This window comes from Channa argus, chromosome 5 (assembly GCF_033026475.1).
Source record: "Channa argus isolate prfri chromosome 5, Channa argus male v1.0, whole genome shotgun sequence".
NCBI classification, from domain to species: Eukaryota; Metazoa; Chordata; class Actinopteri; order Anabantiformes; family Channidae; genus Channa; species Channa argus.
This window is the reverse complement of record NC_090201.1, coordinates 28,568,098-28,593,148: the sequence shown is the minus strand read 5'-3', so window position 1 is coordinate 28,593,148 and position 25,051 is coordinate 28,568,098. Positions and strand designations below refer to the sequence as shown.

The following is a 25,051-nucleotide window of genomic DNA, read 5'->3' as shown; positions in this document are numbered from 1 at the left end:
TGGCGGAGGTTGCTAGAAAACATATCCCCGTGAAAATAAACGACTGCACTCACATGCCAGGTAACACACAGGCTATGTGTTGAAAAATGAGGGGGCAGATAGAGGGGAGGGGGGTGAGACAGGTGAGGCGAGAACAAACTGTTGGAGATAGAGAGGTCAAAAATAGGGTGAAAGGTGAGAACTTCAATGCACAAAAGGACCTTAAAAGTGCAGCATTTCTACATTAATGGTGTTTTGTACTATATCTCACGTCTGTCAGTCTGTAACCTGGATTAGCTTGTTGGTCTGTGCCGTAAACCTCTGCTGTACAAAACTATTGTAAACTCATCAGCCGTACAGACTCCTAATGTCTCCATCTGTTGTCTAGTAAGTCATTACTAGCTACAAATGCCTCAGTTCTGAACTTTTCAGGAACTTAAACACTTCATCACACATCCGGTTGTTCCTGTCGTGCTTTCTCAAGAATTTCTCAACTGTGTAAACTTACTTTTCTCAATTATCAACAATATGCACTTTTTACTGGTTTTAACCAGGTTAGAGTTAAACTTACTTACTCTATGTAAAAAAATAAAAATGAGGCAATGACACCACTACACCAGTGGTAGGCAGCAATTCACGAATAGGAAAAGTTGTAGGGGGTCAAGGCAGCAGGGTGCAATTCATCAACCGAGGGCAGTTGACCACTGACCTTGGAGCATTGTCTGCTGGCATTTACTGAGGCTGGAGCGAAGGTTACAGTTTTCAAAAGTTCAATTCTGTAAGTAAAATATTTTTCATGTTAATGCAGTAGAGTGTGAAGTGAGTCGGCAGTGGCTCAGTTGGTAGAGAGGCTGCTCACTGACCACTGATGATGTCCAACCATATTGTTTGGCCTCCACAACTACTGCAAGGAACCTTGGAGTTATTTTTGACCAGGATTTGTCCTTTAAAAAGTGATGGCCAAAAACTGGTCCATGCATTTGTTACCTCTAGGTTGGACTAATTCCCTACTTTCAGGATGCCCCCGGCTTTGAAGCTGTGTGTCTTCCAGTGATCAGCTACTGGTCCTACCAACCTGCCCGATGTTTTGTTGTTGCTTTTTGTTGCTCTGTTCTTTTCTTCCTTCACTTTCCACTCACCCCAACCAGTCAAGGCAGATGGTTGTCCACCCTGAGCCTGGTTCTGCTGGCGGTTTCTTCCGTTAAAGGGAGTTTTTCCTCTCCACTCTTGCCTATGGCTGGCAAGTGCTTTGAGATGACTTTGTTGTGAATTGGTGATATATAAATAAAGTTGAATTGAATTGAATTGACCATAGGGTCGCCCAGCTCTACCCGAGCACATGTCAAAGTGTCTATGGGCACGACACTGAACCCCAGACTGTCCATCCCCACCCATGCAGTGTCAGAAGTCAACCACAAAGTGACAAAAAAGCAAAAACAAACAGAGGTGAAGTCTGATGACAGACAGTGTGGCAGCCTCACACCGAATCGTTTTTCGTCTGTCTCAGTCTGGATATCCTGTGTTGAAGTGGTGAGGGGCCTTTTATCTGCACTCAAGGGCCCATTTTCTTATAAAGGCTGTTATCCTGTGAAATGACCCACAGATACATATTACTGTCTGACAGCTGAACATTTAACTGTCACGTAGCATTTACACCTTGTTTTTGCTTTGACTGGAATACGAGTTCAGTGTGAAACTGTCCCAACAGTCACGTGACACATGCCATGTGTCTTTATGCTAAGCTAAGCTAATCACCTGCTGGTTGTAGTCTCATAAATACAAACACACAGCGTTTTGAGTTTCTGAGTCTTTCCCAAAAAGTAAACGAGGGCAATTCTCAAAAAGTCAAAAATTCCTTCTTCCCTCCAGCAAAATCCGTGCTTCATGGTAAACCTCACCTCTGGCCCCTGTGAAAACACCTGCACACGCTAGGATCAGTGCGTCAAAGGAAAGGGGCGTCTACGGAAGGCAATCGGCTACAATCATCACCGTCATCATCATCATCATCACCGACAGGGACATGTTTTCGCACACAGTTTATCGGGGCTACAGCGGGCAGGCTGCAGGGGGGGATGCGAGGTGAAAGTCAACATTTCCAAGGTGAAGGTAAATGATGTAGCGGCAGCCGCTCAAACCACAGGCGCGTTGAGCAAACACCTGCGGCTCAGGTGGAAAAGCGAGGCCTCTCTGGTCCGAAGAAGGAGCTCTTTCTCCCCGGATCAAGCCTCTCAGCGCACGGACACTTGAGACGGCTGGAAGGTGAAAGCTTTTAATGAACACACCGTGACTGCAGTCCAACCGGCTTCTCTCTGTCCGAGCCTAAGCAACGAACAGCAATCAGAAAATGATTTCAAGACTCATTTTAAATTGAATGTTACCTTTTTCCCTCATTATGTGTCACTTTAAAAAATATTTTTAATAAAAAGTAACCGCAAAGAAACAAGACTGAGGCTTTTCACCAGCATATTTGAGCCACAGCTCAGCTGATTTACATGAAGTGGGGCAGGTTTTGAGCAGGTCGAGACAGTAGACAGGGGCACAGCAGAAAGTGTCTGAAACCGGTGGGATTTGATGCTTTTTGTGAACAGAGAATAATGTAATATCTTAATGCTGTAGACGTGTGTGGTAAACAATTTCCATTTGTGTTGTGTTTCCCTGTTACACAGTCACACCTGCTTTTCCGGGGTCATTTTCAGAATCTCAGTTCAGTTCCCTGCTGCTCTGAGTTGCAGTAAATCAGATGGAGCATTTTTGCAATTTAAATTTCATTTCCTCCTCAATGCTTTTGCACTTCAAAACTGAAGAACCTCATAATTCTGTACACACTCCATGACACCAAACATGCAACGTTCAACATTGACAACTATTCTACTCTGTTGTGTTGCAGAGTGTTTGCCTGTCTTTGTTTTCTCTTCCTCACATGGGAACCAGCTATCCGACATCCTGTAAATCCTCTAATGAGGTCTGCTCTCAGTCCTTCCAAGGTCCAGACTGAATCTCAAATGGCAACTGCGACTCCACATTCGGGCTGCACCAACTCTGGCAACCTAACATCTGGTTAAAAGCCCTTTTTTCTCCTTGGTTTTCAACCTTTTCTCTGTTTTTTAGTATCTATCTTTCAGTGTCTCCTTGTATTCTATTTATTTTAATGTTGTTCAGGATGTTGGTCAACTTTTCTTGCTTCAAATGTGCTTTACAACAAGGCACCAAACGTCCTCAGACCAGCTTTATAGACTTCCGGCAGGTGATTGCAATCCTCATTAAGGTGGGAGGAGCCGAGTCTCAAGGTGAACCTGAAAAACAGCGACAGGACAAGACACTGCCTTCATACGGGCACACAGCCATAGGGCCAAAGACTGATCAAATGCAACACGCTACATGTATATTTTCAAATCTCACATCTCTTTCTTAAATAAAACAAAGTAAAATGCAAAAACGTACATGTGCAGGTAAAAGTGCTGTAATCAGTTCAGCTTCCCTTCAACGTCGTATGCATGAAGTCTGATTTTGGTGCTTATGAGTTGAAACATATTAAAATGACTGTATACAAATCTTTGAGTGCTGGTGACAAACAAACAAAATCCTTCTGGCCCAAACCACCAATCACACACACATGTTCCAGTCTCAAAGTAAATACAGTAACTAACTTATTCCTCCATAACAACAACCAAACAGACTGACGTAAATGTCTCGTTGTAGCTTTTGTTTTCACCCTCAGCCTGAGAGAAGGGTCACTGCGAGAGGTTTACACTTCGCCCACCGTGTCCAAACCTGTCACAGTTTCCATGTTTGAGCCTCAGTCCCACCATGTTGCTGCTCTGGCCCTGAACTGGAGTCATTCTCGGAGCACTCACCTCCACCCTGGGGAGCGTTTTTCTTTGAACGATGAAGAAACCAATAAACAGACTCTCGTAATGATCCGTGTCACATTGTTTGGCCCACCTGCAGCCTGTAAACGTCTCAAGTTGTTCCAAGAGGCCCTGGCTTATATTAGCCTAAAGGGGGCACTGGAAGAGCATCTGGTCCGAGAGGCATGCAGCACGCTCGCCGGCTCTGGGTTCAGTTTCAAGTCAATTACCAAGCTCCAGAGACCACGAGACGTGGAGCAGGAGTCTGTCAGTGAGCGGGGCACCGTGAAGGGTTCAAGTGCTCAAACATTTGGAGCGTGTGGTAGAATTTACTGAAATGCAAACACCTCAACGTGCAAATCCCGTCTTCTCTGTCGTTTGAAAGTGTGACAGCATGTACGCATGTGCATCACAACCACAGATATCCAGGCTTTATGCATGTTGTGTCACCAAGACAAGCTATAAGCAGGAACATCGGCTGGATGTCATTTCGGACAAAACTGTTTTTATTTTATTCCAAAGTGAAAACTGCGGTGAAAACCCTGTGCCGCTTCATACTGGACTGTAGCTGGTCTAGCTACTAGTAGGGTCAGTAGGCTGTTATCACACCATAGGTCTAAAGTAGGCTTAAGGTGGGTAAAAAGTGACATTATATTCCTTCACGTTACAGTGTGCAGGTTGTGCAACGTTGGTCTCATGAGGAAAAGTCCAGTATTTTCACAAACAACACAAACTTTAACTTGCCACAACTTTCTCCTGACTCCACCTCTAAGCACCACGTGTACTGATGATGCCTGTGGGTAACAGGCTGTAAACAATAGTGATGGATAAATGAAAGACTGCTGGTGCCACTAAAGGATAAGTCAGAAAGTCACCAGTGTTATGAAAATTCATTCTGACATTCAAGATTCTATAATCTAAGAAGTTTCCCTGTTAAGATAAAAACACACCCAGTAAACATTGTGTAGTAGAACACTGACTGTAGATTGTACAAAGATGCAATAATATGCATAACTAAGGCGAATAAATCCTTCTGAAATGAAATAAAACCGTATCACCATCACCGGTGTTTCACCATAATCAACTCTGTGGTGCACGTAAAAGAATTTGTAGAACAAGTACGAGAACAGGCAGAGGTGGAAACCTTCTGGCAGACAAAATCATGGTGTATGAAAGTCCAGACAAAGGTTCGGCTCAGCTTTTAGCGGTTTGTGCAAAAGGGAAACTTTGGGCAAAGTATCATATTAATGTCATGAGAGCAACGTGGACGTGTGTGCAAAATGTCCTGACAATTCATGGAGTAGCTAAAATATTGGATTTAATTCTATCAGGGATCCACTGTGTTTCCACGTGGTACCTGAACACATTTCATAGACAGTGAATACGTGAAGCCAGGAAATAGTGAGTGTGTGTGTCCAAGAGCAACATTAACGACGCTGACATACAGAATAAACACATTGTCCAGATGCAGACGTATGAACACATACACTCAAGTTAAGCAGCAGTTTCACTTTAGAAATGTTGAGCACAGCAGATTGCGAGGCCAGCTGTCTCTGAACAGGAGCACCAAGAAAAGACAGCTTGGAGGAAATGTGGTTTTCCTTATGCAGCCGCAGCTCTGCGGCACGCAGGAGCCAGGGAACATTAACTTTTGGTTGTAGGGTTTGTACAAAAGTCTGAGTTCAGAAATATTTGTGGAAGATAAATTGACTTTTCTGCGTGTGTTTGAAAACATTCAACGAGCTAATTTCGGGCCAGAGTCAAACCAAGGACATCAGGTCCACGCCCACCCCCCGGGCTTTGCTGCGCAGCGACAGGAATAGCTGTGATGGAGACGTGTGCGTAGGCTGCGCGGCTGATATTTAGACAGACGGGGATCACTGACACTGCTGAACCGCACAGCGAGACAGTGTCTGCCGTGAGGTTAGACCAATAAAACAAAGAGTCAATTTGTCAGCAGCCAGCCTCCTTTTCCAACGGCGAGCCTCTGCCTGTTGTTCCTGGGCTTTGGTGGAAACCTGCTGCTGAGTTTATACAGCACCAAACCAAACGTTTGTTTAGACGGTAGGAAGTTGATTGACTGGAAACATGAGTCTATGGTTTGATATAGATTTTCTCCTAGTAATGAAAGTCCCGCTATGAACTGTCAAAACAGGTCCGCATGTTGATTTGGCACAGTTTTTACGCCGGATGTCCTTCCTGACGCAACCCTCCCCACTTTCTACCGGGCTCGGACCGGCACTGCACAGCTGGGCTGTTGGGGGTCTTGCCCAGAGACACTTCGACATAGCCGAGGCCAGCGATCGGACCACTGACCCTGTGGTCCATGGACGACTGCCTTACCAGCCGCCCCTACAGTAAAAGTTTGAAATAAATTCTCAATATCCTTTTAAATTATCCTCATCAGGCGCGTGTTACTGTATCTCCGTAGTGTTGTTTCACACGGGAGGATGCAGACAATGTGAACGTCTGTGCTGCGGCAGAAGCTTGAAGCTGCTGCTTGTCAATTCAGAGATGGAGAGAAATGTCTTGAAAGGGCAACAAACCTTTACAACCCACTAAAAACAGCATCTACAGGGACAGAAAAACACGTTTCCCTCTCAGTGCTGCTGCAGCTCCTCCACAGTCACCGTCCTTCAGCCGTTCAGCTGAACTGACTGGATCACGTTGATTGTATGTGTGATCCACAACAGCCTCATATTATCCAATCAGTTCTGTTTGTCCATCACGTCCTCACACTGGGTGACAGACGGATCGAGAGAGAAAAGAAAAGCAAAGCTGAAGGAGAAAGAGAGGGAAAGAAAAGCTTGAGTTAATGTTTCAAACCACCAGAAACTCAGCTCCGCTGCCAAAATCCCAGGAGCTGAACCTGAGCTTTTCTGCCTGCTAATTATTCCTCGAGCCTGGTCTAAAATAAATTTATGACACTAAGCTGGCGCTCCTCGCGGCATCATAAATTAAATGGGCAAAGACTTTTAGGATCCCAACCAAGGCCCCCTGTCCTCCGGTGGAGAAGGGAAAATAAAAAAGTGCAGAATGTAAATGTGCATTTCCACAGTTGTGAGTGAAAAATTGATTGTGTGACCTTTCCTGCGTCATTTCTTTACTGAAGCTGAAGCTAAAGGTGGAGACCCCTTCAACAAAACCCGTGACCTGTGACATCACAGCTCACCTGAGATTCTGAAGCTCCTGCAAATAGACGTGTTGAAAGCCTAACTGTATGTTGCACACACTCCTCTGAAATTGTTCTTGTTGTGTACTTTTCAGAGACTTTAGAAAAGTTCACAAGCTGAAATGTAGGTGTGTTTTTCCTCTTTCTCCTTTATATAATAAATGTAAATGTAAAATATCAACAGCTCTGGTCCCGCACACAGAAATCAGCCTGAATGATCTCTGAATCATGCCATTAGAAAAAACCAATAGACAACTCACATGTTAATCCATTTTCCCACATCAGTTGGCTTCACGAGTTACCATGGCAACAAAGCAGTGTTCTTTCCCTTGGCAACTTTGCGCAGTGTTTCCAGGGGAGCACTAAACAGTGGTGGCCAGATGTGAGTTTTCTGTTCCTTCAGGGCCGCCATACAAACGAGACGTCTCTCATCAGTTACTGACATCCTCTTACTCCGCTTCAGGGCTTTTTTTTAGCTGAAGTAAAGATGAGAATTGTGCAAATAAAGGATGTGAATATTTCCTCCATCACTGTCACTAGTTGTGTGTTTGCCTTTGTTTAGACAAAGTAGAACTCTAAAAAAAAACCGTACTCACTTGAAATGACATAATGCGCGGTTTTTCGGGGGGGTGGCCTGTGCCATGTAGGGTTGCAGCTTGAGTGAGTCACTGGTGGAAAGAGGGGAGGACGATTTGAGAAGAAATACTGCTGTTAAATGAGTTTGGACAGCATGACATCACGGGGTAATTAAAAGCGCTTTCTGGAATTCCGTTTCCAATTCCTGCGCTCAGGTTTGCTGGAGGATTTGCTCGAGCACCTGCAGGTTGGTGTGTGAGCGAAATATTTTCACTGGACCGAGTTCAAACTTTGAAGGGGAAGAGAAAAAAAAAAAAACGGAGGCAGAGGCATTACGCCATTCTTGCCTCCCTTGGAAAAAAGTGGGATTTAAAGAAGTTTCTTACATGATATCCTGCAGAATAGTGCCGAGGAGAGTTTGATGCGCGTCCCCCGCTTCTTTGCCTTTCCTCAGGTTTCTGCGCCTCTGCCACGGGCAGGATCTCTGCAGCACTATGGTTCTGACACATGACGGATGGGACAATAAGGGTTTGCAGGATTTGCTTCTTCAGCTTATTAAACTCTGCCACAGTCCACATCTTTGCTTTTCCAACCTCGCATATGTCTATAGCCCATTTCACAGGGGGAAAGTACTTTTTATTCATTCCACTCCTGGCCGACAGCAGAGAGACCTCAGAGGATGAAAGACTGGGACCAGACTGGACTGCTGCGTCTTCTTCTTCTTTTAACCAAACAGGTCCAGTAATTCTGAACAGACTGCGGTTTACTACAATGACAGCCTGGCAAAAGGCACAAGGGCTTTAGGATGAAAGTTGTGAAGCGTCTTTGCCTTGTGCTGAGCTGCTGGACTCTTCTTCACTTGCACCCGGTCCTCGGTTCTCTCAGCCGGAACAGTCCGACCGAGCAGCACCACCAGCGCCCGGCAGGCGGTGGGGAAAGAGAGCGAGCCCACGGAAGAACCGGCGGAGGCGAGTCCCTTCCAGCAGTAGGCAGACAACCGGCGGCCGGTACCGGGACGTGGAGCCCCTCGTTGGTGAGTCCGGCAAGAATCACGCGGATCCGCGCAGGGCCGCCGCCTATCAGGGGTGAGACGACTTTTGGTAAAAGCAAAGTCACAGAGGGGACATCTGTGTCGGTGAGCCGAGAGCAGCAGCAGCAACGGGACAGAGCAGTCAGCTCCGGGCGCGACGAGGCTGTGCGCTCCCGGCCTCCCGGCGGGGACGCTCACGTTAAAGCGCACGCTCCTGCGGCTTTCAGCGCACATGCAGCTGGGAACGGAGTCCGGACGGCGGCTGTTGGAGGCGCGGGTTCACCGGGGAGAACTCTTGGGAACGTTGCTTCCAGTGCAGCTGCTGCGATGCGCGCAGGACCTCCACAAAGAGCCGCTGACGCGCCTAAGCAGCAGCTACAGCAGAGCGCGGCTCCGGCGGCGCAGAGAGGAACCAGCTACAAGAACCCGAAAGTGAGCGACCGGGAGGCGCATCACAAGCAGCCTTTGGTGACTCCTCACGACTACATGCTGTCACTGTACTGGTCTCTCTCCACCGGGGACCTGAACAGCAGCGCTGTGCACGAAGCGGGCCTGGCCAACACCATCACCAGCTTTGTGGATAAAGGACAAGGTAAACACAGTCACCTCTGCAAGTTTCTGTCTTTACACTTACGGTTCTGACGCACAGGAAAGTTCATCACAGCCTTTCATCCGAATGCTGCTAGAAAATGTAAATGTGTTATTTCTGTGATCTACTCACATTCAAGCTTCACTTGAACCCAGAATATATATCAGATACTAATTGTTAGATAGCTGAAAATATGCAATTAATTTAAACATTCATTACTGTGGGTAACGTGTTTTTAGTCCAGGAACAGCGAAGAGCATTTCTGGTTTCTACTTAATGAAGCCCAGTGGCGTAAGACCAGTCTGAGTCTGAGTTTCATCAAACATTTAGCAGTTTTACAGATTTGAACAGTGGAAAGACGTTTAATCTAAAGACTAATTCAGCCACTGGCCGTCAGAAGGACAGTTTCTTTAGCTGAAATATCAGCCAGGACTATTGAGTAAAGATGAGGCAGAAGACGAGCCAGGGCAGAAACAAGGAGAGTAAAGACTGCAAATGAGGAGGTGGGCTGGAGGTACAGGGATGTGGAGAGGACTGGAGGTCGAACCGCAGTCTGGATGTTGCTAGAACCGGACTGTAAATTGTCTAAATGTACATTTGTTAAATGAATTGTTAAAAGAACAATTCAGTGTGTTTTGTGATTTTGTGGCAAAAAGTGTTGAGAAGAGTGATGTTACACTTTTAGCCAGCAGGGGGTTTAGCTTAGCTTAGCATGAGAACCGGAAGCAGGAGGAAACAGCCATAAACATAACAAAACACACCTTAAACACACACACACACACACACACACAATTATTCCTGCAATTAGTAAATCAGGTTTCACTCATTAAACTTAAGAGCTGTCAGTTATGTAAAAGGGAACTCACTGCAGCATCACCATGGACAGTGGAGCTTTCCGGCTCACAGAGCATCGCCTCCGTTCTCATTCACAAACAACGAGGTGGTTTGTTCGGAACCTAGAATTTGGGTTTCCAGCAAATACCAGGTGCTAGAGTGATCAACAGAGAACCACAGTGACATCGGTGTCATGAGGGGTGTGAAAAGCCAAAAGAAAAAAAAAAGGAAAATGGAGCAGACTCCAGTCCAGGAGAGGGCAGTAATGTCGGAACAACATGGAGAAGTGTCTCTGAGGCTCTGACTGCAGAAATAAAATGTTTAGTGTGAATCGGTGTCAGGACAGATTTCTGTATTTGAGAGGTCAAAATAAAACAGCACACTGAAGATTAGCTGCCACGAAGAAAAAGTTGCGCATCAGGAAAAGTCATTAACTTCCAAACAGTTTGTTTTGGACTGACTTCAAACTGACTTCAGCTTCAGTTTTCTCATCACCCACGTCTTCATTAGCTGATCACATGAGCTGATTTCAGGGGCCGTGATTGTGTGAACTTTGCGCCCACATGTCTCTGTTTGATCATTTAATCGCTGAATCAGATGTTTGCTAATGCAGCGGGTGAGAGTTTTATGCTGATCCCAACTTTACACTCACAACACTCTCTGTGGAAAGAAGAAATGCTCCTTCACCTGTGGAACCAGGAGGCCTGAAGTTTCTCTCACCATCTCACCTTAATTAGATTTTATCTAATGGGGAAACTCTTAATAAATGATACGTTAGGATATGATTTGTGAACCTTGACTTTGTTTGGTTCTAATTTAGTCCTGAAGTTTAAAGTTAGACAGAAATGTTTGGGCTTGAGGCTCTGGGTCGTACCTGAGCACATGCATTTGATTGTTCATGGGTATGTTTATACTTATGAATTTATGTGTGTGCTGCTGCCTTGTGGTTTCTGTGTGTGTGTTTCCAGCCATCTGGTCAGTGATATACGGCCTCAGGAGGGTAAATAAACAGTCCTCACAGCTACAAGCAGGGTGGCCCCCCTGTGTAATGTTATCTTTACGGTGTAAAACTGTTTAAAACAATGTTTAAATGACCAGAGTTTAATATTTCTTGGCCTGCTAAAGGTTTACATTTCAGGCACTTAATGTACTTTTAATTTGGCCTTTATTTGTTTAGCGTGTCCTCGGCAAATCGTCGGTGACCTCCTCCGCATGCTGGGAGAAGGTGTAACTGATGGACTGACGCAGCTCTTCCTCCTCCCTGGTTCACATTAGCTGCGTCGCTCTCTCTCTCTTTTTTTCCCCGTCTTTGTAGCGTCAGTGTCAGCTAATGGAACTTATTGCACACTGTGAAGCTTCATTAGAGTCAAATGAACACATGTTGGAAATATAGAACTAGGGTTTTCAAGTAACAATTTAAGCATGAAACTAATAATGATGATAATACACATATTAGAGTTTCGAATCAAGGCATAAAAACAACAATACAATTAAACAAAATGCATGTGGCACAAAACACAAAGTTTCTGCTACATATTTTTCCATGTGTAGCAAAGCTTGTATTCTTTCTCTTTTCTCTCTAAATGTCTTAGATTTCCAGTTTGTGTCTGACTGAGACACAGTTAAATTTTGCTTCTTTTGCTTACCTAAATTTAAATTTCCACACCTGATCCATTAAGTTGATTATTAATAAGATTAAAAACACAAAAATCCTTATTGACCCTGAGGAGGAATTGTGTTGCAATTTGCAACAGTAACATACAGTAAATACTAAAAATCTAACCATCTGAAAGACAACAGAAACAGAAAGTGAACAGAGCAAAAAGTCTACACAATCAGAAAATCTGAATAGTGTGTGTGTGTGTGTGTGTGTGTTGCTGCATCCAATACTGCAGGTCCATAATAACAGGCCTGTTTACAGTCTGATGTGGTCTCTCTGTCTGGTTCTAATGTACTTTTCAACGCACAATGGACAGTGTGTGTGAAGTTGACTGGTTTCCCTCAAATGAAAACATTACACACAATCACGTTCATTCGCCCTGATGTTTGTGTGTGTGTGTGTGTGTATGTGTGTGCGTGTGCTCGCATTAAGGCTCTAAGTAACAATTGTTGTCATTGCTAATTAATCCCATGAGCATCCTCTTGATGAATGTACTGATAATTCTGTCTATGAAATATCAGAAAACAGTGACTGTCTGTTGAAATTCCGTCATTTTGTCAGTTTACCAGCAGAAAACCAGAAGCATTCAGGCCTCACTAGTGATTATTTCATTATTTACTGAGTAGTCGTTGCAGCACTAGTGTGTATGGACTTGTTTCGTGTGTATCTGTCCTTTTTTTCACCCCACCCACATTTGCATCTGCACTCTGTGATTGGAATTTTCTGTGTGTTTGTGCTCTACTGGCAGTGTTTACTGATGCTCTGTGTCCCTGCAGATGAGCGTGGGCCCCAGCTGAGGCGGCAGAGGTACCACTTCAACATCAGCTCCCTTGAAAGAGAGGGGCTCCTGGGGGCTGAACTGCGCATCCTGAGGAAGCGCCTGTCTGACCCGCGCAAAGCTTCAATGGGATCCACGGCAGCTGAAGGAGGAGGAGGAGGAGGAGGCTTGTCACCGTGCCTGAAGCTGTACACATGTGGTTCAGGTAAACAGAAGCCCACCCTGCTCCAGACAAAGACCATGGAGGATCTGGCCAGTGGATTTAGCAAGTGGGAGGTTTTTGACATATGGAAGGTCTTCAAGGGTTTCAAAACCCAGCAGCTCCAGAACTCCCAGAAGCTGTGCTTCGAGCTGGAGGCTCTGGAACACAGAGGCGGTCGGCTCGTGGACCTGCGCACTTTGGGCTTCGCCCGAGCCGGCAGGACCAACAAGGAAAAGGCCTTCTTCTTAGCGTTTGGCAGAAGCAAGAAGCGCGACCTCTTCTACAACGAGATCAAAGCGCGGTCAGGCCACGACAACAAAACCGTCTACGAATATCTGTTCACCCAGAGACGAATGCGGCGAGCTCCCGCTGCCAGAGGGGCCAAGAAACCTCTGCAGCAGGCACAGTCCCTCCCCCAGTTTCAGATAGTGAAGCCAAAGGCGCGCTGCAACCGGAAACACCTCCATGTGAACTTCAAGGAGATGGGCTGGGACGACTGGATCATTGCGCCGCTGGAATACGACGCCTATCACTGTGATGGCGTGTGTGACTTCCCCATTCGTGCGCACCTCGAACCTACCAACCACGCCATCATACAGACGCTCATCAACTCCATGGACCCGGCGTTGACACCGCCCACCTGCTGCGTCCCCACCAAACTCACCCCGATCAGCATCCTCTACATCGACTCGTCCAACAACGTCGTGTACAAGCAGTATGAGGACATGGTGGTGGAGGCGTGTGGGTGCAGGTAGCAAACAAAGACGTGTTCTTCTCGTGCTTCATTATGAGGAAAGACTCGTGAACATTATGATCCAACTGTAAGATCAACCCTGAGGGAAACGTGATCAAAACTCACTGCTATGCAACAGACATTACTCTTCACACTCAAGTGGACTATCAGACCACATTCCACAGCCTGTTAGACACTGCTAAAGACTAAACAGAGGAAGATAAACTCACGGAGGTGATGCTCTTTAACACCCACTCACGGAAACTTGTGCATAATATTGATGATGGCGGTGATGAGCAAGATGCATCTGAGACAAGCCAAACGAAAAACTCTCAAACAGATTTTACTGCATATTCTATTTTTATTTATCTCCAGATTTGTATCTCTGTCCTGACTGGTGTAAAAAGTTTGTAACAGAAATGCTATTGAAACATTAGTCATCTATACTCGAAAATGCCCTTTTTTCAGCACTTATCTGCCACTGCCCCTTTACCCATGAACATGTACAACGAGGAGTCATTTGTATGTCTTATCAGAGACTTTTCTATAAAGCATGTGAAGAATTTCTGATGTATAAATACCGGCCAGTGATGAAGTGCTCATCTGACCTGCTCCAAATGTGGGAAAGTTGCATAACTGTTCTTCAATAAAAAAAAAAGTCTAATTGAGTGAGCTCCAAGCTGCTATCAGTCTGAACCTCTGCCCCCCCCCCCAGGCTCAGCAGACTAAACTATCAGAGGAATTTGTAAGATTTTCAGATCAGTTTATACCAACAACGCCTGCGTTTGATTTACAACATCAGAAGTGTTTGGTTGGCTTCACAAACTGCTCTAAGTTCACTAATGAAAATAAGTTAGGATGCATTAAGAGGTCGATTCTGCGTCCAGGCCTTTGTCTTGTTATCCTCATGCAGTAATTTTTGCATAATCAAATGAGCTGTTTTCACACACGCACCACAGCCCCTGACATTACCCAGAGGAGCTGTGTGCGTGAATGCAAATGTCCAAATCGGCTGGTGTGGACTTTAGACGGACAGGATACAAAGTCCGTGCTCTGTCTGAGTGAACAGAGCAGGTCGTCGTCTTGAGGATTCACAGCGAGTGAGCGTGTGTGTCGATGACTTTTCTATTACCCGACCGATGCTGTAAACTAAATATAGAAAAACAGTCCACTCCTGACTTTTTGCATCATGTCCTGCGTCCTGCATGCTGTCCCCAGGTGCCACCTCTCTTTCCAATCCAGCAATGTCTCGCAGCAGCATGTGAAAGCATCGCTCTGCAGAATGTCCAAAAAGTTCATCTCGGCTTGCACCGTGTCACAGGATATTTACACAAAGTTCAACCTCCTGTATATTTAAAATCTGTTGGAAGCCAGGTCGTAGTATGTGCTGGTCTTTTAGAATCCATCATAACATAAGATAAACAGCTGAGCCACGACCTGAAATTCCTGCCACTGATTCCCAGTGAAGCTTGAATGCTTTTGTTGCTGGCATCAGCGTTAACATCACAGTAACTTCATCCATCTCAAAGAGAGTGACCATTAATCAGTGAGGCTGATTTCATTCAGATCGATGGGAACAATAACCCTGTGTTCACATTTGGACTGTGTTAATCAGTACGACTTTCTCATGCATTTGAAGGCATTTTGAACTCAGTTAAAGAACAATAAATATTAGATAAGGCGCCAAATCGTGCCCTCCTCATTGTTACTAAAGCAAGTTCTTATTGTAACATAAACCAGCAGCCTGTCTCCTAAAGATCACATCCCCCCACAGCTAAACTCTAAATGCAATTATTTGTCTACATAGAACATAATTGCAACTGGACAATAAATGCAAAGGTGGAAATATGTTGATTTTCTGTTTTGGCAAAATTTTGCAGAACACCCAGTTTTTGTGACCACAGTGTTATAAACCGTAATGAGGGTTGTGTTCAGACTCTCACAGCACTTGGTGAAGTTCAGGAGAAAGATTGTGGTCTTGATTAATTTCAGAAAATCTGAACCCGAGTTTTTGTTGTTGTTGTTGTTGTTGTTGCTATGTAACACATACGACACCATCAACACGTCTCCGTCTGCATTTCATACAGTCAGCGGCGAGTGCACCTGTCTGCCGGCCCCTCGTAAAGCTCCTCAACCATTGGTTGACGCCATCTGTGCCGAGCGAACGGCTTGTTTCTCTTGGAGGCGGAGTGATGTAAGCATTTCCTTTAATCAAAGCTGAGGCATGCCAGTGGTATTGCACCCTCTCCCAAAACCTGATCTGACAAGGCGATGGTGGGGGAGAGGCTGAGCAGGACTGGACGTAGAAAAAAGCGTCTCCAAACTCCAAATTACAAACTGCAGGCCATTGGAAGAAACTTTACAGTAAGCGCCTGGACAGATGTGTTAGGACACAATCCTGTGAATATCACCACTGTTCAGCTTGTGTTTTAAACCCAGTGCAGCTCATTTCTAAACTGAATAAAAATGTTCTACAAAAGAATCGGTGCAGGAGGTAAATGTGTCACACAATTCCACACAGTTTTTAAATCACTGCAGAGCGGTTTGTTCACAGGTGGTGATTTATGGAAATGTGTGTGATTTGTGTATTGCTGAACATGTTCTTTTCATTCTTTTCAGATGAGGGAAGGAACCCGTTCACTCAGACTTGACAAACCTAAAATTAGCAGCTAATGCCAGTTGGAGATAAGAGGGATTCAAGTGTTTGTTCCCAGCCTGAGACCTACTTTAAAAATTCAAGGCTCAACCCTGGGAAGAAACTCTCTGGACACATGTTACTGCCATGAGGTGTATTTATAAGCTGTTTACGGCTTTACCTGCGTATGACGGGCTGCAGTTACTGGAGGTTGCACAGCCAAGTTAAGACACATGAGAAAAAGCCAAAAAATAGTATGGTTGCTAACTACGCATAGTTGGTCTAAGATTTCCATGTTTAGACATTTTGCTATTTTTAAATCTGTCTGTAAGATATGAAGATGCAGCCAACATCTGCTCGGATTAGCCCAAGGTCTGCAAGCAGGAGGAAGCGGTTTGAAATACACCTGGTCACTAATTAACATGTTGGGTCTTGTTTGTTTAATCCCTACAAAGACTGGAGTGCAAACAGACAACGTTCACACCCTCAGGCATCGTAGACAGACTATGACCTAAAACGTGATCAGTTTTTTTTTGCATGAAGGGGAAATTAGAGTCAGGTGTTTTAAACAATGTGATGACAGTCAGGTGTGAGTCCGGGAGGTCCCGCTTTAATTAAACTAGAGGTTTGTAGCACTGTGTCAGGAGCTTTCTAAACACCTTAGAAGATGCTTGTCCAGCCCAACAGGTGGCTTAACTTTCTATGCTTGTAAATCTTTCAGATGCATCTCATGAATCCAAAACACTTCTTCTCATGGGACTTTGTTTTGATGTTTTCTCCTTGACTTAGATTTCTGCCGCCTTACACCTCACTTGTAAGACGCTTTGGAGGAAAGCATCTGCCAAATGATTAAATGTGAATGTAACAGTTGTTGATGCTCAGCAGACTGACAAGACTTTGCATCTGTCACTGTTACCAACACCTGGAGTGGTCGACCCACAAAGATCGAACTAAGATCAAGGTGTGGAATAGTCCAGGAGGTCACAGTTACCCGAGGTAACATCTAAAAAATCAAGGCCTCTCTCTGACTAGTATCAGTGTGTAGATGTCACCAGGAATAAAGAACACTGCAGTGCTGCAGGACGAAGCTGCTCTGCAAAGACACCACTGCTGCCTCATATTAGTTTGTTCAAATAATGTGGAAAAACTAGAAGGCTACTGGAAAAATACTGGTCCACCTACACACACACACACACACACACACAAAAAAATTGAGAATTGTTGACAATGAACAATATATGCACATATTGTTCCCCTTATTTCGTTTTAGGACTTGCAGAGAACAAAGAATTTTACAGGGTTCACTTTCATGCATCACTTGCTCCTTGTCTGCAATCACTCAATAAAACCAAACCAATTTTCTTTACACCTGATTTGGTTCAGCTTACATAAAAATACAGCCGAGTCCTGGTCACAGAAGATCCTGACGTTCTTATCAGGCCAAACCCATCCTTTAAATGAAAATTCATCACTGCTACTGCAGCCATGATAGCATAACAAGCTGAGGGAGGCATCGAGTGGAGCGTTGTTAAATAGACATTGGGAAACAGTTTTCCCCATGGAGCGAGCGCCTGGCTTTAATTATCACACATTTCCACACTTTAGCCCATCTGAGACACAGGCACTGAATTATACGAACAGCTGATTTAAATCTCCACGTATGATTTATGGTGACTGATATTTCCCATGATTTATGACGGTTTAAAAGTGTGTTGGCTCAACAGGAAATGAAACATAATTGGGAAATTGACTTCACGGTATGCTTTCTTCTATGGGATTGTCAAAGGAAAAACACAATGGCTTGGAAGCTTGGCTCTGGTTGGAAAAATATCACTGCTCTTGGACATCGTGTCTTCAGCTTAGAAAACTTGAATTATTCTTCCTTGTTTGGTGACTTTGCAATAACCTTGTTTTTTTGTAGCTTCTTCTGATAAAATGGAAAATACTACTGTGCTTTCTTGGTAAATGGCCACTTTATCCAAAGAGCTTTACAATGTTGAATCCCATTCACCCATTCACACACTGACGGCGGTGGCTGCCATGCAAGGTGCTCACCTGACCCACCGAGAGCAATTTGGGCTTCGGGGTTTTGCCCAAAGACACTTCGACGCATAGCCTCGACCAGGGATCGAACCACTGACCCCGTGGTTTGTTGATGAGCTACTGAGCTACAGCCGGCCCTTTGATATCAAAGCCTTGATACAGTAAGTGGACACTAAATAAAAATCCTAATAATAGTAATGATACTTATTGCGGCGGTGTAGTGTTTGTACTGAACATGCATATGCAGAAACGGTGGATGTATGTTGCAGTGTTGTGTGATTAGCTTAGCTTAGCATAAAGACTTGAAACAGAAACTTTTACCTTATTGCTTAAATTAAACAGACAATAAAAACGGGATCAGTGAGCTGCAGATGCTGGACGGCTCACGGTTTCCCTTTGGTTCCCAAACTTGACCTTCGTCACGTCGGACTAGTTCTGTTTGCTCGTCCCATTTAGTGAAGATCTTCCATCCACCTTTGTGTTGGTGGGTTGTAGGAGAGCCGCCTCACCTTTGGCTGCTTCTCAAATTAGAACAATTTAAACAACTTTGTAGCCAGACAAAACTAAACATATGCAGGTAACCACCACATCCGGCTGAGCATGAAGCTCACAAGATGGCTCCCCCATCCCCCAACCTCACCTGCTGTACAGAAAGCACCCACTCAAAGGACGACACTTATTTAGTGTCTGTTTTTGTGTCTTCTCAGCTCGGGGCCTCCCATTCCTTTTGAGCCGGCTCAGTAATCCATCCATCATAAGAATTATATACAATGTAATGTGCAGTGTTTGAAGATGGGTTGTGTTTGTGTGTTATTTAATCCGTTTCCTGTTTGGAAGAGTCCCGTCAGGCTTTACCTTCAACTCAATGCTTTTAGTTGTTATTGAATGAGTACTTTTCCCTTAAAACCCACATACACACGGACTTCTTAATGCAGTTCTATTAGCCCTGTGCTGGAGCTCCTGCCCCCCCTTTGGCCCGCAGAGCTCGTAATCAGATTACATCGTAGTGACCCCTGTGGTTTGCCTGCTCCAGCCCAGAAATCTGTAGTAAAGCAGAAACACGGATTGTTTACGGGTTTCAGGTTTCCTTGTCGCTGTTTGTGGCCGGGAATTGTGGCAAAGTGTCAGGCTGAATCGCAGTGAACAGGATCAAGAACCCGCTTGAAGAGGGCTATTGTGTTTGTGTGCTCAGATGTAATCAGAAACACATGTCCTCCAACCTCCACGCTGAAAAGGGAGGCTTGTTTAACAGGCCTTAACTTCATTGAACACAACTTTAATGGTCGCTCCATTACACGATTTAACAATGATGTTTCGGGAAGGCTTGCAAAAGCATTTCTGTGTGTGTGTGTGTGTGTGTGTGTGTGTGTGTGTGTGTGTGTGTGTCCTACAAGATGACCATACACACCTGGAAGTCTTGTGTTCCCACTGAGAGCTCCAGGACTGAACAACCTTGTTGTGTGTTAGTGTTCCACATCTCCGTTGCTCTCTCACACACACACACACTCACACACACACACACTCTCACACACACACTCTCACACACACACACACACACACACACACACACACACACACACACACACACACACACACACACACACACACACACACACACACACACACACACACACACACACACACACACACACACACACACACACACACACACACACACACACACAGTTTTATGCAGCGCTGCATTTTGATAATCACTTATTTTCTTTCACTTTGGCTCTAATCACATTGTTTTCTCCTGCATCCAGCAGATGAACAATCAGGCTTTAGTGTGTTTGGTGTTTGTCTTGTGTCCAGATAAACTTCACATGAGATTTTAAACACTTTTGTTCACACTTTACCACATACAGTGAACGTGTTTGTTGGGCTCATTGACAGATGAGAGATGAGAAAATAGGCCCCGGAGCACGGACGGGACCGGCCTGCTTCCTCTCTGCTCATTTTCAGTCTGTTTGTGGTACTTGTGCATCTGTTTGGGGATGTTTTGGTCTGTTTTTGATTATTGTGTGTTTTTGGTCATCTGATATTCAGGCTATTTGTGGATTTATGTGTCTGATGTGCATATGTTTGGTCCTTTTGTATCTGTTTTTGGTCATATTGTGTGTGTGTGTGTGTGTTACCTTACTGTGCACACTCAGGCCCTTTACCTCTCCGGTATTGGACCTGAATGAAGTCCACTGTAGAGCTGAGGGGAGCTGGGAGGATTTTTCTATTTGCACATAATTTGGATGATGTGATGCCACACGAAGGCTGGTGTTGCTTTAATGTTAAATGCATGAATGGCAGAGGTGGGACAGATTTCTGTGTGGACAACTTCACATCAAGAAGGTGCTGGTTTTAATCAACTCTTGAGCAACGTCTGACGAAAGGACATTAATCATGATGTGATCATTTCTCACTCAAACTGAAATGGTGCATTCACTGCTCCTAAAGTTTAAACTGCTTCTGTCACTTTTTTTCAGGGGACAAACATCAGTGGTTTTAATTTGTGTCAAACTGCATTTATTTAATATTTTCACAAACACACACAGACACACAAAAGGCTCCATCCTGTCCAAATGTGAGGACTGAGTCCCCTTCATTTGTTTTAGTTCAGCTTTGCTGCAGATTAACTGGTGATTAGCAGTTTCCTAATCTACAGTGACAATAATCCCATTAAATATGTCCATCTACCCTACGGCCTCTCCGTCGCTCTTTCTGCCCTGCTGCGTTTTTCACCACACCTCCTTCCAAACCCCCTTCATTTGAGTTTTTATTGCTATCAGATCTGGCTTGGCTGAGCTGACCGGTGTTTAACTTTTTAGTAAATGTGGTCGAGGTTTTCTTTGACAGATGTTAGGGAGGAATTTTATCATGCGGCTGCGCCAATAGCTGCTAAAAGAAAAACAGAGCTGTTTTATCTGGCACGATGTGTATGACACATACATTCTCAGCTGTGTGTGTCTTTCCCAGCATGCATGAGGGTGTGTGTGTGTGTGTATATGCGTATGGGTAAGAGGTGAAGCATTTGCATATTATCTGGGAATGTTACAGCCATGTTCTCTTCATAAAAATGTGATTTCAGGCTGGATTTGTTAGCGCTTGCTTGCTGTTGTGTGCACTTGAACAAGGTGGATTTTCAAAGCACGCAGACTTGGTTACAGTGTAAATGTAGAGCCCAGAAGGGGGTATTTTCCTACACGTCCAAGCACTGGCAGAAGAATCCTAACCTCCAGCTTTTTATCATGAGTTAGTGCCACGCTGCTGCTGCTGCTGCTGCTGCTGCTGCTGCTGGTTTGCCCTCCTCCTCCTCCTCCTCCTCCTCCAGGAATCGCTCAGAAAAAGCCACGACTTCTGTTCTGCTGTGAAAACATAAGCTCTCTTTTCAGTGCAAACCTCGGCCTGGAAAGCATTTGAATGAGGCGTACGTGTTTCGTGTTAGGACACAGTAGGTCTATTCATTTCTATTCACTTGCTGAGTGTAAGAGCAGAAACGCAGTGCGTAGATACCGTTGAGGAAGAGGCTCGTTTCCATGGCAGTGTCAGCAGCTTCATCTTGATTCTTTTTCCTTGTGTGTCAGCTTTGAGTTTCTCCTCCAGGGGAGAGATGTTCATTTAGACAGCTGGGATTTCTGCTCAGTACTGTACCAAAGTCCCGGTTTGACACTGAGCAGCCTGCTGCACCATCTGAACATATGTTTGATCACAAGCATTGAGTCAACACTAACTGCTGCATTATAATTTGGACACGTCACACTGGACTTACCACTTTGGCCCCATTTACAAGTGTCTTTTCAAGTGTTTAGCATCCAGATAAAATCCAGATGAGATTTTAAACGCTCTTGTTTACACTTAGTCACACATATATGCTCTGTTGGCCAAACTTGGAAAACCAAGACAGACTGGGAGACAGTGGAAATGACAAGTGTAAATGGGGCCTTTGTTCACTGTGGCAGGGAGTAATGTTTAATCCAGTGCAGCAATCCAGGAATTTTCAGAGAGAGAAAGACATTACTGACTAAAGATGGAACAGGAAAAAAAAAAGGCAACTGACTTTCAGAGCGTGCATGCTGAAGGCACCTGGTGCTTTAACTCAGTGCTAACAAAGAGCTAATGTCAGTAGGGATGTCCTCAGGTTTTTCTGTGTCAGAGTCCTTTAATACTGGACATGGTCAAGTTAATGCTACCTAGTCCTAAACAACTAACTCCCAGTGTCAGTGGAGAAACTAACAGCAGTCACAGGAGTTTCACTGTGGCTCCAAGATCAGCAGAAACGAGAATTGGGCCTGTCACCCAACATCACAGCTGACACTGCTACTGTATCAGAACAAAATCCACGAGGTCAAAGGAACTGCTGCAGACACATGATTCTTCTGCTGCTCTGCAGGTTCCCATGAGCACAGCGGCTTCAATAATTCTCTAATGGAAGAAGTTTGACACAACCAGGACTCTTCCAAGAGATGGTCCCCCAGTCAAACTGAACAACCAGGGGAGAAGAACCTTAGCAGGAAAGGTGACCAAGAACCTGATGGTCACTCTGACTGGACTCCAGAGATGCTGTGTGGAGATGAAACAAACTTCCAGAAGGACAACCATCACTGAAGCTGTCCACTGATCTGGGCCTTATGGCAGAGTGGGAGGACAGAAACCTCCTCAGGCCAAACACATAAAAGCCGCTTGGAGTTTACAAAAACTAACAGGTTGTCCACCGACAGTTCCATCCAGCCTCATCCTGTGTGGGTTACTGAGAACGAAAAAGAAATGTAAACAACTGTACTATAAGGCTGCAAAATTAGAAATATGAAAAAAGTGAAGGGGGGGGTTCAGGTTCCAAACATCAGGCACAACAGTAGCCCCCTGATTGATTCATTCGCACTGAATGAAGAAAACTCAAGGTCTGAAGTCTGTGTGAGTTTTTTCCCCCACATTCTGTGTTTGTACACACAAGTTTGTCTGCTTGGACAAAGTATCCACTTCATCATCACTGTCCATAGCTTATGTGCAGTTTCCCTTTTTGCTTCTTACTCTTTTCATCATATCTTTGTTGTGCGATTCTTCTGTCTTTCCTGCAGTCGTCCCCTTCACATGGACTGTCTTCTTGTTTTGTTCTTTCTTTGCTTCCTTTCTGCAACGTCTTTAAACATGAGGATTATTCTGCTTTACGGTGTTAAACTGGCCTGAGAAGATGCTACAATCAAACTCATACTCAGGATTGTACCTCATTTTACTGTCAGACACACTTTCATGACCACAGATACAAACACACAGGGTGACTCACTCTGTGAACTGTGAACCATTATTACAAGCAGGTGCTTCAACCTGCCTGTTAACTTGTTTGTTCCTGTTTATTCTGCATTAATAAATAAAGATGGGCAGGGTCAGGGCAGACGGCCGGAGAGCTGAGCACCACAGCAACCACATTCCAGCAAATGGGAGAAGTTGAAGCAGCCAGGTTACACAGACCAAAGAGCAGGTGAATTCACTGAGCAGGTAAATGCAGGAGCCTCTCAGGAACTGAGTCCCACTGCACCATGACAATACATTGTGTTAACCATTCCCACAGTGCTGTGCATGTTCTTACTCTGAAACACTGCAAGTGGTGCAGAGGTAAAAAACCCAACTCTTTTCTTAGAGCTGCATTTTTCCTGCCAGGGTTTCTGCCCTGCACCTGTAAATCACGATTCAGTTTTGGATCAGACAGCAGGACATTTATATAATCATGCTACAGATGATGAATCAATCACTTCAGCACCGTGTCTGTCTGCAACACTCTGCCACGCTCATGCTGCTTTTCAGACACACACAAGCTGTTTTCATTCAGAAACCTAGCATGTCGTCCCTCCTCCCTGGGCAGAGGAGGAACACGGGTGGTATGAAAATTCTTCAACAGTCTCCAATCGCAGCGTTTGGCCAACGTTGTTCTCCATCAAGGCATTCCAGGAGAGACAGACAATTTGTCTGTTTCCTCCTATTTGGAAGTTGAACCGCTGCGCTGCTGCAATGTCTGAAAGTCCCACAAAGAGTGTGTGTGTGAGGAGACTTGGTGTGAAGGCACATTCTCTCCAGTGGGTTTGTGTCTGTGCACGGCGTCTTCACAGCTCTAACAGCTGATTTTCCTTCTCTGACCTTTCTGTCTGTGGCTCAGTACAACTTTAGTTTCTTTATTTCTTCACGACACTGGCTGTGCCCAGTGTTTGTACTATTGTTGCCTTCTATTCTCAGATTCAAGATGGCTGCTTCTCTCTTACAAACAGATCTCTGGTTTTCATGTGGATTTATCACTTTAGACAAATGTAGTGTTCACAGGTAAAACTCAAGGCTTAAATGGTAAATGTTGTGCACTTATATAGCACTTTTCCACCTATTGGAACTCAAAGCACTTTACACTGCTTCTCATTCACACACACACACACAAACTGGATGAAAACTAATCTGGGAACTGCGCTGACATGGACTTTACCTGGTTACTGGAAATCCACGTACCCATGCAACAGCAGCAACCTGATTTCTCCTCAACCTCTGACTTATTCTAGAAGCCCGACTCGCAGATTTTAACTACAATGAAAGAAAACACTGCTTTGTGTGTGTTCATGTCACAGCAGAGAGAGAAAGCTAAAAAGAGTGGACGGACGCACGTGCGCACGCACGCACGCACGCACGCGCACACGCACACACACACACACACACGTTCGTCTGTCCTTTCATTCATTCGTTCACTAAACTGCGTGTTCCTACACATATGCTCAGTTGGAGAAAGACCATTAGAAGCCTGGTTACATGTTTACATGACAGAATTTTACCTGGAGAAACCAGCTTTCCTGACAAAGTCAACTGTACCCTGGGCACTTAAATCCACGTAAACATGTTCAGTCACATGTCCAAACACTTTGCTCACTTTAAATTCAGATAATTTCTATGTTGTTTAACATATCAAAGTGCAAATACCACAAATAATGCAAAATGAATTAGCATCAT

At 44.8% G+C, this 25,051-nt stretch overlaps 1 protein-coding gene and 1 long non-coding RNA gene across 2 annotated transcripts; one reads left to right on the top strand and one right to left on the bottom strand.

Moving 5' to 3' along the window:
- Positions 1 to 1,765: 1,765 nt before the first annotated feature.
- Positions 1,766 to 7,733, bottom strand: LOC137128072 (uncharacterized). Its single transcript, XR_010914494.1, has 3 exons — positions 7,596 to 7,733; positions 7,260 to 7,475; positions 1,766 to 6,605 (listed from the first exon to the last, which is right to left on the bottom strand). It is a non-coding gene; the product is annotated as an uncharacterized lncRNA (long non-coding RNA).
- On the top strand, positions 7,717 to 15,816 carry gdf5 (growth differentiation factor 5). Its single transcript, XM_067505760.1, has 2 exons — positions 7,717 to 9,197; positions 12,465 to 15,816. The coding sequence occupies exons 1-2, from the start codon at positions 8,381 to 8,383 to the stop codon at positions 13,421 to 13,423; spliced, it is 1,776 nt and encodes a 591-aa protein (XP_067361861.1). The 5' UTR covers positions 7,717 to 8,380; the 3' UTR covers positions 13,424 to 15,816.
- The last annotated feature ends 9,235 nt before the right edge of the window (positions 15,817 to 25,051 follow it).